The sequence below is a fragment of the Tupaia chinensis genome, unplaced genomic scaffold (genome assembly GCF_000334495.1).
Source record: "Tupaia chinensis unplaced genomic scaffold, TupChi_1.0 Scaffold147417_1, whole genome shotgun sequence".
Classification (NCBI taxonomy): domain Eukaryota; kingdom Metazoa; phylum Chordata; class Mammalia; order Scandentia; family Tupaiidae; genus Tupaia; species Tupaia belangeri.
Genome location: NW_006207268.1, coordinates 1 through 13296, shown reverse-complemented (window position 1 = coordinate 13296; position 13296 = coordinate 1). Strand labels below are relative to the sequence as shown.

Here is a 13296-nt window from a genome sequence, read left to right as displayed (position 1 = left end):
GAGAAGAGGGAATTTTGACATCACCATTCAGCATTAGGGTATGCTTTCTCCCTCTTCCCTCTCTGTTTAAAATAAAATAGTTTAGGGACCAGCAGTTAGCATAATGGTTGTTGCTGGACTCCCACGTAGTCGACCACGGTTCGAGTCCCGGACACAGTGGCTTAAACGCCGGGCGCGTGTGCGTGCGTGCCAAAGATCCTGAGAGGAGAATGGAAGAGAAGGGATTGTGGCATGACCATCCCCCTGGAGGGGTGATTTCTCGCTTTCTATCTCTCTGTCTCTCTCTCTCTGTCTGGCGAGCGCACGCGCCCTATAGCAAAAACCTCTCCAAAAAAAAAGAAAATAATTTAAAAATAAAAACGAGAGAAAAAAGAAAAACAGCACTGTGTTAGAGCATTACTGTTTTAGAACCTGATAGAAACTGCTCTTCTAAGGAAAGTGTCCTATTTCCTTTCTCAGTGTGCCTCTAGAATTCCAGGCCCACATTCATAATGGAGCTCCTAAGTGTTCCAAACCTCTCTTTCACAGGTTATATAGTATATAGATTCTCTGCTCCCGTAGAATTTCTATGGGGGTTGCCCTGTTGCTGTCTAAATTTTCATCATGTGCAATGTATTTTTGGCATTCCTATTGGTCTTTAGTGCTGAATGCTTCTTACCAGATGGGTTCCCTAGAGCGATGTCAGGAATAAAAATCAGTACCTAGTTCTCTAGGTTCACAAAGAAGGGACAATTATGAAATACTGTGGGGGCAGAGAGAGGAGGTTCTATCCTAATTCTGTTCAGTACAAGAATGTAACTGAACAGTTAATATGAAACTCAAAATATTCAATATGATGTTCATTATCCAGTGCCCAGAAATCATATTAATGATCATAGACTGTGCAGTCCTAAAGAAAGGGGAGAGCTGTCTTTGTCTTCACTAAGAAGCTAGTATTATTTTCTATGACATTAGGACCATTGCATACTTGGCCAAACCAATGCCAAAATATGTCCCAAGACTTCTGACCTAAGACTTTTCTCAATGTCCTTTTGTCTGTTGGTGGTCATCTGAACGAATACACTTCTCCTGAGTAGTACAAGCTTGTACCTCCTATATTAGTACAGAGGTAAAAATCCATCCTTGTTACACTATTTAGCATCTTTTTTGGAAGATTAACATGACTTTAATTATTTTATTGCATACTTTTGTAAATTTTTGGTGTTAGGATGCAAGATCTAATTATTATCAAGCACAGTAACACTTCTAAACTCTAAAATCACTTGCTATGCCCTAGTAAGGATGACAGATATGCTCTTTCTTTTGGCCTTTAACTTATGACACATGTCTTCTTTGGCTTGTCCATCCTTCTCTGAAGACTCTGTATCTCATTATGAAGTCGTTTGCTCTCATTTTGGAATCCTTCTTGTAGGAGTCGGGCCTGTTCCTAAAAAGGGACAAATGAAGATGGAATAAATTGTAGTGTTAAGTTTATTTCTGTATTCTATCTAGTGGAAACATTCATTGACTTCTTTTTTTATTTTTTTGTATTTAATTTCTTCTTGAAGTTTTCTGTACGCTTAATTTTCATTATACTTTTTCTTGGTCATCTGAGCTTTATAATTACTTCTTTTGGATTTCTTTTAGCTAAGTTTTAACTCATATCTTTTGACAAACCTAAAACTACCAGTCTTGATTCCCGATTACCGACCACCCTCCACCCCATAAATTATGCATAACTTGTGTAGGCAATCTTAATCATATGTTTGGCTACTAATCTTATCTATGCATTATAAACTCTTTATAGAGCCACATAGGTACAAAGTATTGTGTGTGTATATATATATATATATATATATAAGATAAAGTATTTTTATAATCTGATGAGTTGTTTGGATCTTAGGTCAAGAAATTTGACCTAAGCCTCCACAACTTAGTGTCTAGGGAAACAAAAGATATGTTAAGGAGGTCAGAACTATACTGAATTTCTGCATGTAACTCCCAGCGTAACACTGAGTGGAGAAAGGCATGGAAAACTGGTAGGAGTGGCAAACTATCACACAAGTGTAAAGATTAAGGAGAACTTCCTCTCATAAAGTTTCTTGTAGAGTTAAAATCATACCAGGTGTGACAGAAAAAAAAACAACAACAACAACACATTTTGTGGATTCCACAAACTTATAAAGAGACCTCAGGTATTCTGTGAGCTGTATGATCTTATGAAAGTTATTTCATCTTTTCTGAACCTCTGTTTCTTCTTCTAAGCAACAGGGGTATGGTTCTTGCTTCATATAGTATTAAGCAAGAGATACAAGGATACTTCAAAAAGTTAGTGGGAAATTTAAAGGGTGAGTTTATTTTGGTAAAAAAAATATCAAAATCCTTGTATAATTTTTTCATAACATACTTTTTTTTTTTTGGAGAGGTTTTTGCTATAGGGCATGTACACTCACCAGAAAGAGAGAGACAGAGACACAGAAAGCGAGAAATCACCCCCCAGGGGGGATGGCCACACCACAATCCCTTCTCCTCCATTCTCCTCTCAGGATCTTGGGCACACACGCACATGCGCCCAGCATGAGTTTAGGTGACCGGGTCAGGGACTTGAACCACGGTCAGCTACATGGGAGTCCAGCAACATAGCCATTATGCTAACTGCTGGTCCCATAACATACATTTTTTCATGAATTTTTTGAAGACCCCTACCCCATACAAATAAAACTTTGGTTTTTTTTAGTTTTCTTTTTTTTTTTTTTTGGAGAGTTTTTTGCTATAGGGTGCATGTGCTTGCCAGAAAGACAGAGAGAGACAGAGAGACAGAAAGCAAGAAATCACCCCCTGGGGGGATGGCCATACCGCAATCCCTTCTCCTCCATTCTCCTCTCGGGATCTTGGACACGCACGCACACGTGCCCGGTGTGAGTTTTAAGCCACCAGGTCTGGGACGCGAACCGCGGTTGACTACATGGGAGACCAGCAACATAGCCATTACGCTCACTGCTGGTCCCCATATAAGACATTTTTATGATGCCTAGCAGATAATAGCAACCATTAATTGAAGGATATATTGATAAAGGATGGATGTGACCTGCTGTAGGTAAAAACTTAGTAGGTAAAAAACTTCTTCTGAGTTTCTTATTCTGACTTCCACAGTTTGTTATCAGGGAGAATAGGGAGAAAACCATCCCAGAAACCTTAATATGGTGTACTGAATACCTGAAGTTTAAAAGCAAGCGTCCTCTCTTGCTCTTCCAACATCTGGGCTCTATCTTTCTCCATCTTCTCAGTCAATTGTTTCACGTGTTCTTGATAACTCTTCTCTTTCTGTTCCAGCATCTGCTGGTTCTTTATTTGCATTTCTTCCAACCTTTTTGCTGCAGCCTGTGCAGATTCAGCTTTCACACGTTCCACTGAGGAAGAAATGGAAGAAGAAAAATAATATGTGTGGTTGTATGCTGCCCCACTCTTCTTTATATACTTACTTTTTGTTGTTGCTGACTGTGTATGACCCACTCAGATACGGCTTCAGCAAATAGAACACATCTTTGCTCTTCTTGTTCTAGTTTAAGGATCTCAACTCCACCCAAATTATTAAAACTTTTACATGCTTCTGGAGTCATAATTTCTCTCTCTCTCTCTCTCTGTTAAGACAGAATCTCACTGTGTTGTGATCCTCCTGCTTCACCCTCCCAGCTGAGACTGTAAGTGTGCACTACCACACTCAGTGTTTGGTTGGGCAGGGAATCAAACCTGGATTTTTCATGTGATCCCAGGCTGTGGAACATAGTGTCTTAGCAGCATGTGCCATTGTGTCTGGGCCCCATCTAGTCTTTTAACTTGCTTCTCACCTTCAATATCTTTTTCCTTTTCTGTGAGAGTCTGATCTGTCTGTAGAATTGTATCAATCACAGGCTCCATGGACTTCAAGTGTTTCTGTAGGATCTCTTCAGCCTTAGAATCCAGAGGAGATGAATTAGCAGTAGGAAATGGCTGTAGCATTTGTTCCTGTTTATCTCCCCACCATGTTTTCCCTGAGGAGTTGCTCCTCTTGGCCCTGATGTATCTGGTGGTGGCCAAGATTCCCTATCACGGGTGGGTACACTTTCCAAGCTAACCAATCAGAGCACCCCACTAAGCTGATATAGAAGCTAGGGAAAAGAGATTCTCTGTCCTTTCAAACTGAAGACCAAAAGTTTAGAGGTGTTGGTGCTCTGGTCTATCTATATCGAATGAGTTTGCTGGAGAATGAAGCTGTTATAGAGAAAGAAGCAGATCACGAAGAAGAAGCTGGAAGAAGGATGAAAGGGACTGTGGAGATGGAGCATAGGGAGAGCAATGGACAGAGAAAGACAGATGATAACAATATTTGAAATGTTATTGGACCCAGCTTTTTAAAAAAGAATTATTTTATTTAACTTTATTTATTTAAATTTGACCAGAGAGGAAAAGAGAAAGAGGGAGAAAGTGAGAAAGTAAGCCTCCAGGCCCAGGACTTGAACCACAGTTGGCCATGTAGGAGTCCAGCACCCTTAACCATCATGCCACCTGCCAACCCCAGACCCAGGTGTTTTTAAAAAATAGGTTGAAGCCTAAATAATAAATTATCATTTTTTTGTTAGCACTCTCATTGAGTCTTGTCCTTTGCAATGCAAAATAAATCCAGCCGTGATAGTGGATGATAATAACAACTTGGTGGTTAATCTAATTCAATTTATAACTCAACCATTAATTATGGGCACTCTCTTTAATGAGCATCGGGGACTCATCTGCTGTCACAGGCTGCCTGTACATGTTATTGAATGAAAGCATGAGCGTTATGCAGACAGTAACATACAATTATATGTGGTTATGCTTGGTCAAATGGTGTTTCAAAGATGTATTTCAGTAGCTTTTCAGAATCGACAGATATAGCTTGGTTACCTGTATCCCCTTCCTGGGTTCCTGGAAGTATTTTTTCTTCAGGTCTTGTACCTTCTGAATTAAGAGACGATAGCCCCCTGGTTTAGAATAAACCCCCTGTTTCACTTCTTCTTCTAATGGACTGAAAATATTCTGAATTAAAGCCAAGCAACGATCTGATGATGTTTGCATGTTCTGTTTACAGAAGTCATCCCGCTTTCTTTCTAGCTGGGCCTTGAATATAAAAATAGGAAGCAAAAGGAATCATAGGAAAAAATATGTTAGCTTGAATTGAGAATTTCTGGAAACACTCCCTCCCTTCAGAGTCTTTGATGTCTAGAAAAACTTATAGGCACCTCCACAGGGCCCCTTCTTCCCTCCTGATGCCCGCTTTCTACTGAAGTCCTTTTCTCTTGGAGATGAAATCCAGAGCAGAGACACTAGTATTATGTCACACTTTTCAAGGTAAACTTCTGCTTTTTCAGATTGGACCAATAATTGCATATGGAATAAATCTGGCTCAATATAAGTCTACTCCAGATAATAAAACTAAAATTCGCCTTGCTTTTGGCCAGAATGTCAAATCAGTCTAACAGTGCCCATATAATTAGAGTAGAAGTGCTGATTGTTTCTTACATGCATTTAATTAAATTAAGGAAAATATTAGTTTATTCATAAAAGAAAAAAAAAATTTAAGGTATGCTCTTCAGAGAGACAGTGAGAAATAACCCCTTGAGGGGGTTTGCCATGCTACAATCCCTTCTCCATTCTCCTCCTGGGATTTTATATATGCACACACATGCGTCTGGCATGGAGTTTCAAGCTACCAGATCCGGGACTTGAATAGCAGTTGACTCTGTGGAAGTCCAGCACCTTAATCACTACACCACCTGGTGGCCCCAAGTAAAAATGTTTTAAACTTTAAGTATACGGTAATGAAACTGGTTATTTTTTATGAAACCCAACCGTAGTTGTCACCATTTTAAAGTTTAGTGAGAATTGATTCTCTCAAAATTTTATTTTTTAGCAGTATTTTGCCTTCTGAGGTCCTTAATCATATACCCTTGAGAGAAATTACCGCTAATTCCCTTTGAAATAAATGATCTACGTCTTTGAAGGAACTCTTGATGAAGATTTCAATGGCCTCTTTCTCACTGGTCCTGTGCAGGTCCAGCAGCTCCTGGAGGGTTTCTGTGGGCAGCTGCACCCTCTGGCCCATCTGCTGGTCATAGTGGGTAATGGCCTTCTGCACTGCAGCCGAGTTCTCTATCTGGGCTAAGGCCAGCACTGCGTTCTCCATGCAGGGCAGATCCCCACTGTCGATGGCATTAACGTAGGTCAGTACCAGGTTCTCAAAACCTATGAATTGAGAACCAATGATGATATTTATTATAGAGAGATTGGAGAAAAATCTCTATACTGGGTAATTCTGAGCATATCAATGACTACTTATTTGCATCACAGCATCACTGTCCTTAGCGTGATTTGGAAGTTTGCTAGAAATGCAGAATCTCAGCCCCTGCCTTAGATGTGCTAAACTAGACCCTCCTCTTTGACAAGATCCTTGGGTGATATGAAAGCACACCAGAGGATGACAATCTCTGTTCTAGATTGCATAGGCCTGAGTTTATTGAATGCTTGTAGTCATTTTAATCCCATGTACCATTAAGACAGGAAGCATACCTCTTTATTTATGTCTGTACCATAAACCCTATCCATAGTAAGTATGTAATATTTATGGAACAATCAGTGCTATCCCAATCAAAAGGAGTTCTACATTTGGTTTATTTTAGTACAGCATCATTTAAGAGAACTTTCTTTATCTTTCTGTAACGATGGAAATGTGCTATATATGCCATCTCATACTACAGCAACTAGCCACATGTAGATATGAGCCCTTGAAATATAGCCATGTGTTATGAATTTTTAATTTGCTTTTGTTTAAATTAATTTATATTTAAGTATTCCATTTGTCTAATGGCTATTGTATTGGACAGTTTAGGTTCAGTTAAGTAGTGTAATTTCTTTAAGCAATACAGCTCTTTTTCTTTGACTTTTCCTATTTTTCCCACCAAGAAATCTAACATCTATTAGAAATGGTGGTACCATTTAGAATTTGACACAATAATATGAGAAAAATTGTTGGAAAATGCATAGTACAAAAAAACTGTTCATGGATATCAAAAGTTTTTGCACCAAAATAAACTTATATTTTATTTTTCCAAAAACTTTTTGAAGTCCCCTCATAGTGATAGATTTGTATTTTTCAAAGCTGAAACCAAGTGGTTATTATTCTACGCTACGTTAGCCTTAATAATGAAGGAAGGGGACTCACGAGGTCCATTGATCTTGATGCCTCCTGAAAGAGTTTTAACCTTGGCATAGCTGAAGATGTAGGAACAGAAGACGTCAACTTGTTGCACAAATTCAGGGTCCAGCTGATCATCATGCAGCATCTCAAGCTGGGCCAGCTTCTTTCGGTGAGTGGGTCGATCAAAGATGAAGCATTTCTTCTTTGGGAAGAATTTCCGGATACAGAGTCGGGGCAGATTAAAAGTTTTATGTTTTTCACCAGTACCTGGAGGAAAATAAAAATGAGATTTTTCCTAATATAAGAGTTATCACTCTTTTCTTGTAAAAGGCCAGGTAGTAAATATTTTCTTTGCTGGCCAGGTGGTCTTCTCCAAGTTCTCAGCTCTGTTATTATCACATAAGAGCAGCTAAGAGCAATATGTAAATGAACGAACATAGCATTATTCCAATAAAACTAATTTGTCTGTGGGCTACAGTTTGCCAACACTTGGACTAGTACACTGTTCATATTTTAATCTATTTTCTTCAAGTAAATACAGAATTTTAATACAAAACTAGGAGGTACAATTCATCCAATCATAGTATAGGGAAAGGTAGAAGAAAAAGAAACTTTCCTATAGAACAAGGGAGAATATAATTTAAAATCAGCCTATTCAGATATGAAACACGTAGTAATTACTAGGAATAGCTAACTATATGAAATAGAAAACTGTAAATGTAAGATAATCATAAACAGAAAACTAAAAATGTATAATTTCTCATATCATCCCCATTTACCAACCATAAGTCCCTGTCACCTTGCTTTAGCTTGAGTGAATTGTCTAGGTACTCGTCTGGTGTGATGGGTTGTCCATTTGCTTCCAGTTCCAGGGAAAAATCTCTCAGAGTCCACACAAAGTCTGGGAAGAAGCTTACAAAGTCGGCTGAGTCCTCAACATCATTCTCAGGTGAGGATTTTGCTCTGATTCGATTTGTCAGCTCTGTCACATAGCTGAGTAGCTAGCTAAGGAAAATTGGCAAAATGAATAGGGCCCTCCATCCCACATTAGTTCTGTTTCTTTCTAAACTTTCATTTTGTTTTGTTCTTAGCCTATGTGCCAATTCTTCAATAGATTATGAAATCTTTTCCCTATACTTGAATGACTTTTTATTCTCTCCTTTTGTACTTGATTCACTTTCCCTATACTTGAATGACTTTTTATTCTCTTCTTTTGAACTTCATTCATGTGGATTCTTGGTCAGGCATCTGGTTTATCTATATTGGTCTCCCCTCTAACTTTGGTGCTGTTCTAGACCATGAATAGGATACTGCAGTTGGTCCATGGCCTGCTGGTTGATGGTTCCCATGCTGTTATACACTAAGGTGCTGCTCAGGAGGACTGCCAGAGCAAAGATCCAGGAGTCATTCTGGTTGTCACCCTGGAAGTCAGAACATGTTTTGGTCAGGAGTGTGTTTCATTGGCATGGTACTTTCTAAATAATCGATGGTTAAAAGTATGCTCATTCAGTCAGTTTTTTTTTTTTTTTTGACTAGTGACCTAAAAAGGGACCCAAATCTAAATAGATGTGACTGTCAATAGGATTTATATTTTGAATAGGTTTTTAATTAGTATTTTTGGTTTAGAATGATTCTCACCAGGCCCTCTCATAATCATTAGCAGGCAATTGCAAAACAAATAATTAAGGATAATGGGCATTCTAAGACCTTAAATACAATTTTTTTTGAGAGAGATATTTTTGCTATAGGGTGTGTGTGCTTCCCAGAAAGACAGAAAGACAGAGAGACAGAAACTTAGAAATCATCCCCCAGGGAGGATGGCCATGCCACAATCTCTTCTCCTCCATTCTACTCTTGGGATTTGGGCACACATATTCACACCTGGCATGAGTTTTAAGCTGCTAGGTCTGGGACTAGAACCGTGGTCAACTATGTGGGAGTCTAGCAATGTAATCATTACACTATCTGCTGGTCCCAATCTTAAATACAATTTAAATTTAAAAGATTCTCTTCTTTTAAAAGTGATTTATATAATGTTAATACTTGTAGCTGTTTTATTGAACAATTATTATGTACCTGACCCGTTTTTTATCTTGTTAAATATTCAAAACAATACTATGAGGCAAATAGAGATGAATTACATCCATTTTACAAATCAGAAAGTTAACGTTAAAAGAAGTCTTGGGGAGACCAGCAGTTAGCGTAATGGCTATGTAGCTGGACTCCCATGTAGTCGACTGCGGTTCGTGTCCCAGACCTGGTGGCTTAAAACTCATGCCTGGCGCGTGTGCATGCGTGCCCAAGATCCCGAGAGGAGAATGGAGGAGAAGGGATTGCGGCATGGCCATCCCCCCTGGGGGGTGATTTCTCACTTTCTGTCTCTCTGTGTCTGTCTGGCGAGCGCACGCGCCCTATCGCAAAAACCTCTCCAAAAAAAAAAAAAAAAAAGAAGTCTTGGGGCCAGCAGGTGGCATGGTGTTTAAGGGCGCTGGACTCCCACATGGCCTACCATGATTCAGTCTTGGAACTGGCGGCTTGCTTTTTCACTTTCTCTCTCTCTGTGCCTCTTCCCCTCTCTGGTCAAATTAAAATAAATACAGTTAAATAAAAACAATTCTTTTAAGAGAAAGAGGTCTTATAATACTGAGGCCACTGAGTTAGTAACAGATTTTAAATATAAACATAAGTCATGGGGTTTAGAACCTAAATCTTGAACTAAAATTCTCTGCAGGATATGACTCATGACATTGAGTTTATCTGTGCTGTCTTTGTATAGTTGGCTTAACCTGATTACCTTATAGTCTATTGTCAACAGAACGCTATTCACTGATCACTATGCTCTTCTGCTAAATTCTATTTTATAAACATTTTCTCAACTCTGGTGGCTAAACTTGTTCTCATGACATATAAACAGAAATGAACAAGACATATTAGAGTTCAGTGCAAGCTTTTATTTAAGGAAAAACTAAATCATGGAGAGCATATATGAAGATGAAGGGCTTATTTCAAATTTAAATTCTTGGTCCATACCTTCTCTACATCACCCAGGCCTTCAGTATCCAGCAGAACTAGGGTGTGTTCCGGCTTTTTAGGATGAGGCACACACCACATCCAAATTCCTTTGGTGTGAGACTGTACTGTGGAGCCCAGAGAGAAGCCTGTGGGGGCAAGTGGGATGAAAGGGATTCAAATTTTAATAGCAGTAGGTTCTAGAAATTGATATAAAAATTAGCATAATCAAGGTTGAGAGAGATAGTTGAAACCACTTTTAGTGCTTTTAGTACTGATCTTCCTTGTTATCGGGAAAATACAGAAAGTAGGATAACCAAGTACATGAAAAATGTCACCACACTTTCATGATAAAAACAATCAACAAACTAGAAATAGAAAAAAAAAAAAAAAAGACCTCAACATAATAAAGACTATATTTGAAAACCCGTAGCCAACATCATACTCGATAGTGAAATGGTGACAATTTTTCCTCCAAGATCAGGAACAATAAAAGGATGACTGCTTTTATCTAGAGTAATTAGTCAAGAAAAGGACATTGAAGGCATACAAATTAGAAAGGGAGAAGTAAGATTTTTTGTTTGTTTGTTTGTTTGTTTTTGTCTATTCACGAATGGCCTGATCTTATATGTAGAAACCTGGAATCTAATAATGTTGTGGCATAAAAACTCAATATGTGAAAATCAGTTACATTTCTGTAACTGAAAAACAATCTGAAACATAAATTTTTTAAAAATCCCATTTAAAAATAACATAAAAAAAATAAACTACTTAGAAATAAACTTAAATCACAAGGTGATAGACTTCTACTGAAAAATACAAATGATGAAAGAAATTAAAGATATAAAAAATTAGAAAGACATCCTGGGTTTCTTTGGGTCGTGTTAGAGCCAATATTCATAAGCTGTCATTACTACCCTAAATGATACATAGATTTAAAGCAGTATGTATAGAAATTTCAATGACTTCTCTTGGAAAAACAGAAAAAAAATCATTTTTATCTTAAATCTCAAGAGAGTTCCAAAAAGCCAAAACAATCTTAAGGAAGAACAAATTTGAAGGTCTCATACTTCCAGAGTTGTGAAGCTTACTACAAAACCATGAAAATGAAAAAAGTGTGATGCTGACATGATGGCTTATATAGAGAACAACAGAACAGAATAGGGAGCACAGTCTCCTGATTTTTAGTAAGAGTGCCAAGATTGACATCTGCCCAGTGATGGGCCTTGCTGCATGGTGAGCCTTTTGCAGCTGGGAGGTTGTGCTGCAGAGACCTTGGCTCATCCCTGCCCCTCACATGCCTTTGAACTCTTAGGTGTGTTAATTGCAACTTGGAGAAGCCCTCCTTTCCCTCAAGACATCTGTCCCAGTGACAGCCTAGCTACACTGAGAGGCAGGGAGACTGAGCAGCAGAGAGACTGTGGCTCATCCCCTGTCACAGGCCTCTGAATTCTCAGACTTTAGCATTTCTTGAAGTGTGTGTGGTGCACATTGTACACTGTGGGGCACCTTCTGTCTTCCTCAGTTGAAGCTCAGCAGCTCAACCCCAGGTGAATTTATTCTCTAGAAACTGGGAGGATTCTGAATTATCTAAGTCCAGAGTCAACAGTGCAGGTTGCTGGGTGAGCATCAGGGAGGTAGAGCAGAAAGAGATCACTGATCACTTCCTCCTGCTCACCTTTGAAGACTCAGAATTAATTTGAAGAATTTAGGGAAAAATGTATAATTCACCTGATGACTAGGATCATAAAAGCACAAGACATATGAGAAATTAAGAAAATATCTCTCTCCTAAGGGAAAACATCAATTCCTCATCATCCACCGACAATACTATGGAACTCAGTAGTATGAATAGTGGAAATGTCAGATAAACAATTCAGAATATTTATAGTGACAAAAGTAAATGAGGTGCAAGAGGAGAGAGATGAGTTCCAGAAAATACAAGAGAAAAGAGACAATGAGCTCCAGGACATGAGGAAGTCCTTTTATGAGTTGAAAGAAGAAATAGACACCATGAAAAAGAATCTAATGGAATTGTTAGAGATGAAGACTGTAATACAGGAAATCAACTCCCTCAAAAGTATTAAAAGCAAATTAGGGGCTGGCAAGTGGCATGGTGGTTGAGGGCACTGGACTCCCACATGGCCAACTATGGTTCGAGTCATGGACCTGGTGTATTACTTTCTCACTTTCTCGCTCTCTCTCTCTCCTTCTCTGGTCAAATTAAAGTAAATTAAAAAAATAAAGTTAAATAAAGTAATTCTTTTAAAAACAAAGCCGATTAGATCTTGCAGAAAATAAAATCTTGGATGGAGAGTATAAAACATAAAACCTCTGACCTAGAAAAAAACTACCAGAAAGACTGGGAAAATAACCAAGAAAAATGAGGACAATATACAAGAAATACTAGATACCATTAAGCATCCAAACATCTGGATAATTGGTATCCTAAAAGATGAAGGAAATAATTACAATGATCATTTATTCCATGAAATCCTGGAAGAAAACTTTCTATGCTTAGAGAGTCATTCAAATCTCTCAGACCCAAGAAATACAAAGGACCCCAAATAGAATCAACCCAAGGTCTTCTCCAAGTCACATCACAGCCAGATTGGCCAAAATCACAGACAAAGACAAGATACCAAAATTGGAAAGAAATAGACATCAAGTTACTTATAAAGGTTATCCCATCAGGTTAACATTGGACCTCTCATTGGGAACAATGCATGCAAGGAAAGAATAGGGAAATATATTCAAAGTGTTCAATTGAAAACAATTTCAACCAAGATTACTATACCTGGCAAGATTATTCTTCATATGGGAAGAAAAGATAAAAAACATTCTCAGATTAACAAAACCTGAAAGAATTTACCGACTCCAGGCCAGCTCTTCAAGAAGTTCTAAGGGGGACCAGCAGTTAGCATAATGGCTATGTTGCTGGACTCCCATGTAGTCGACCGTGGTTCGCGTCCTGGACACGGAGGCTTAAAACTCACGCTGGGCACGTGTGCATGTGTGCTCAAGATCCCGAGAGGAGCTCTTAGCGTGCATGGAGTCCTCCTGTGCCTGGTGGCTGCTCTGACTCTGTGACGTGCCAG

At 38.7% G+C, this 13296-nt stretch overlaps 1 protein-coding gene across 1 annotated transcript; it reads right to left on the bottom strand.

Moving 5' to 3' along the window:
* Positions 1–520: 520 nt before the first annotated feature.
* On the bottom strand, positions 521–10347 carry LOC102495198 (guanylate-binding protein 1; the record flags this gene model as incomplete). Its single annotated transcript, XM_006169704.3, is given in 9 exon segments — positions 521–1426; positions 3196–3389; positions 3828–3930; positions 4900–5112; positions 5957–6237; positions 7214–7456; positions 7989–8182; positions 8501–8610; positions 10220–10347. Coding segments are annotated over 9 exon segments (1583 nt in total), but the record flags the coding sequence as incomplete, so codon positions are not given.
* Positions 10348–13296: the final 2949 nt, after the last annotated feature.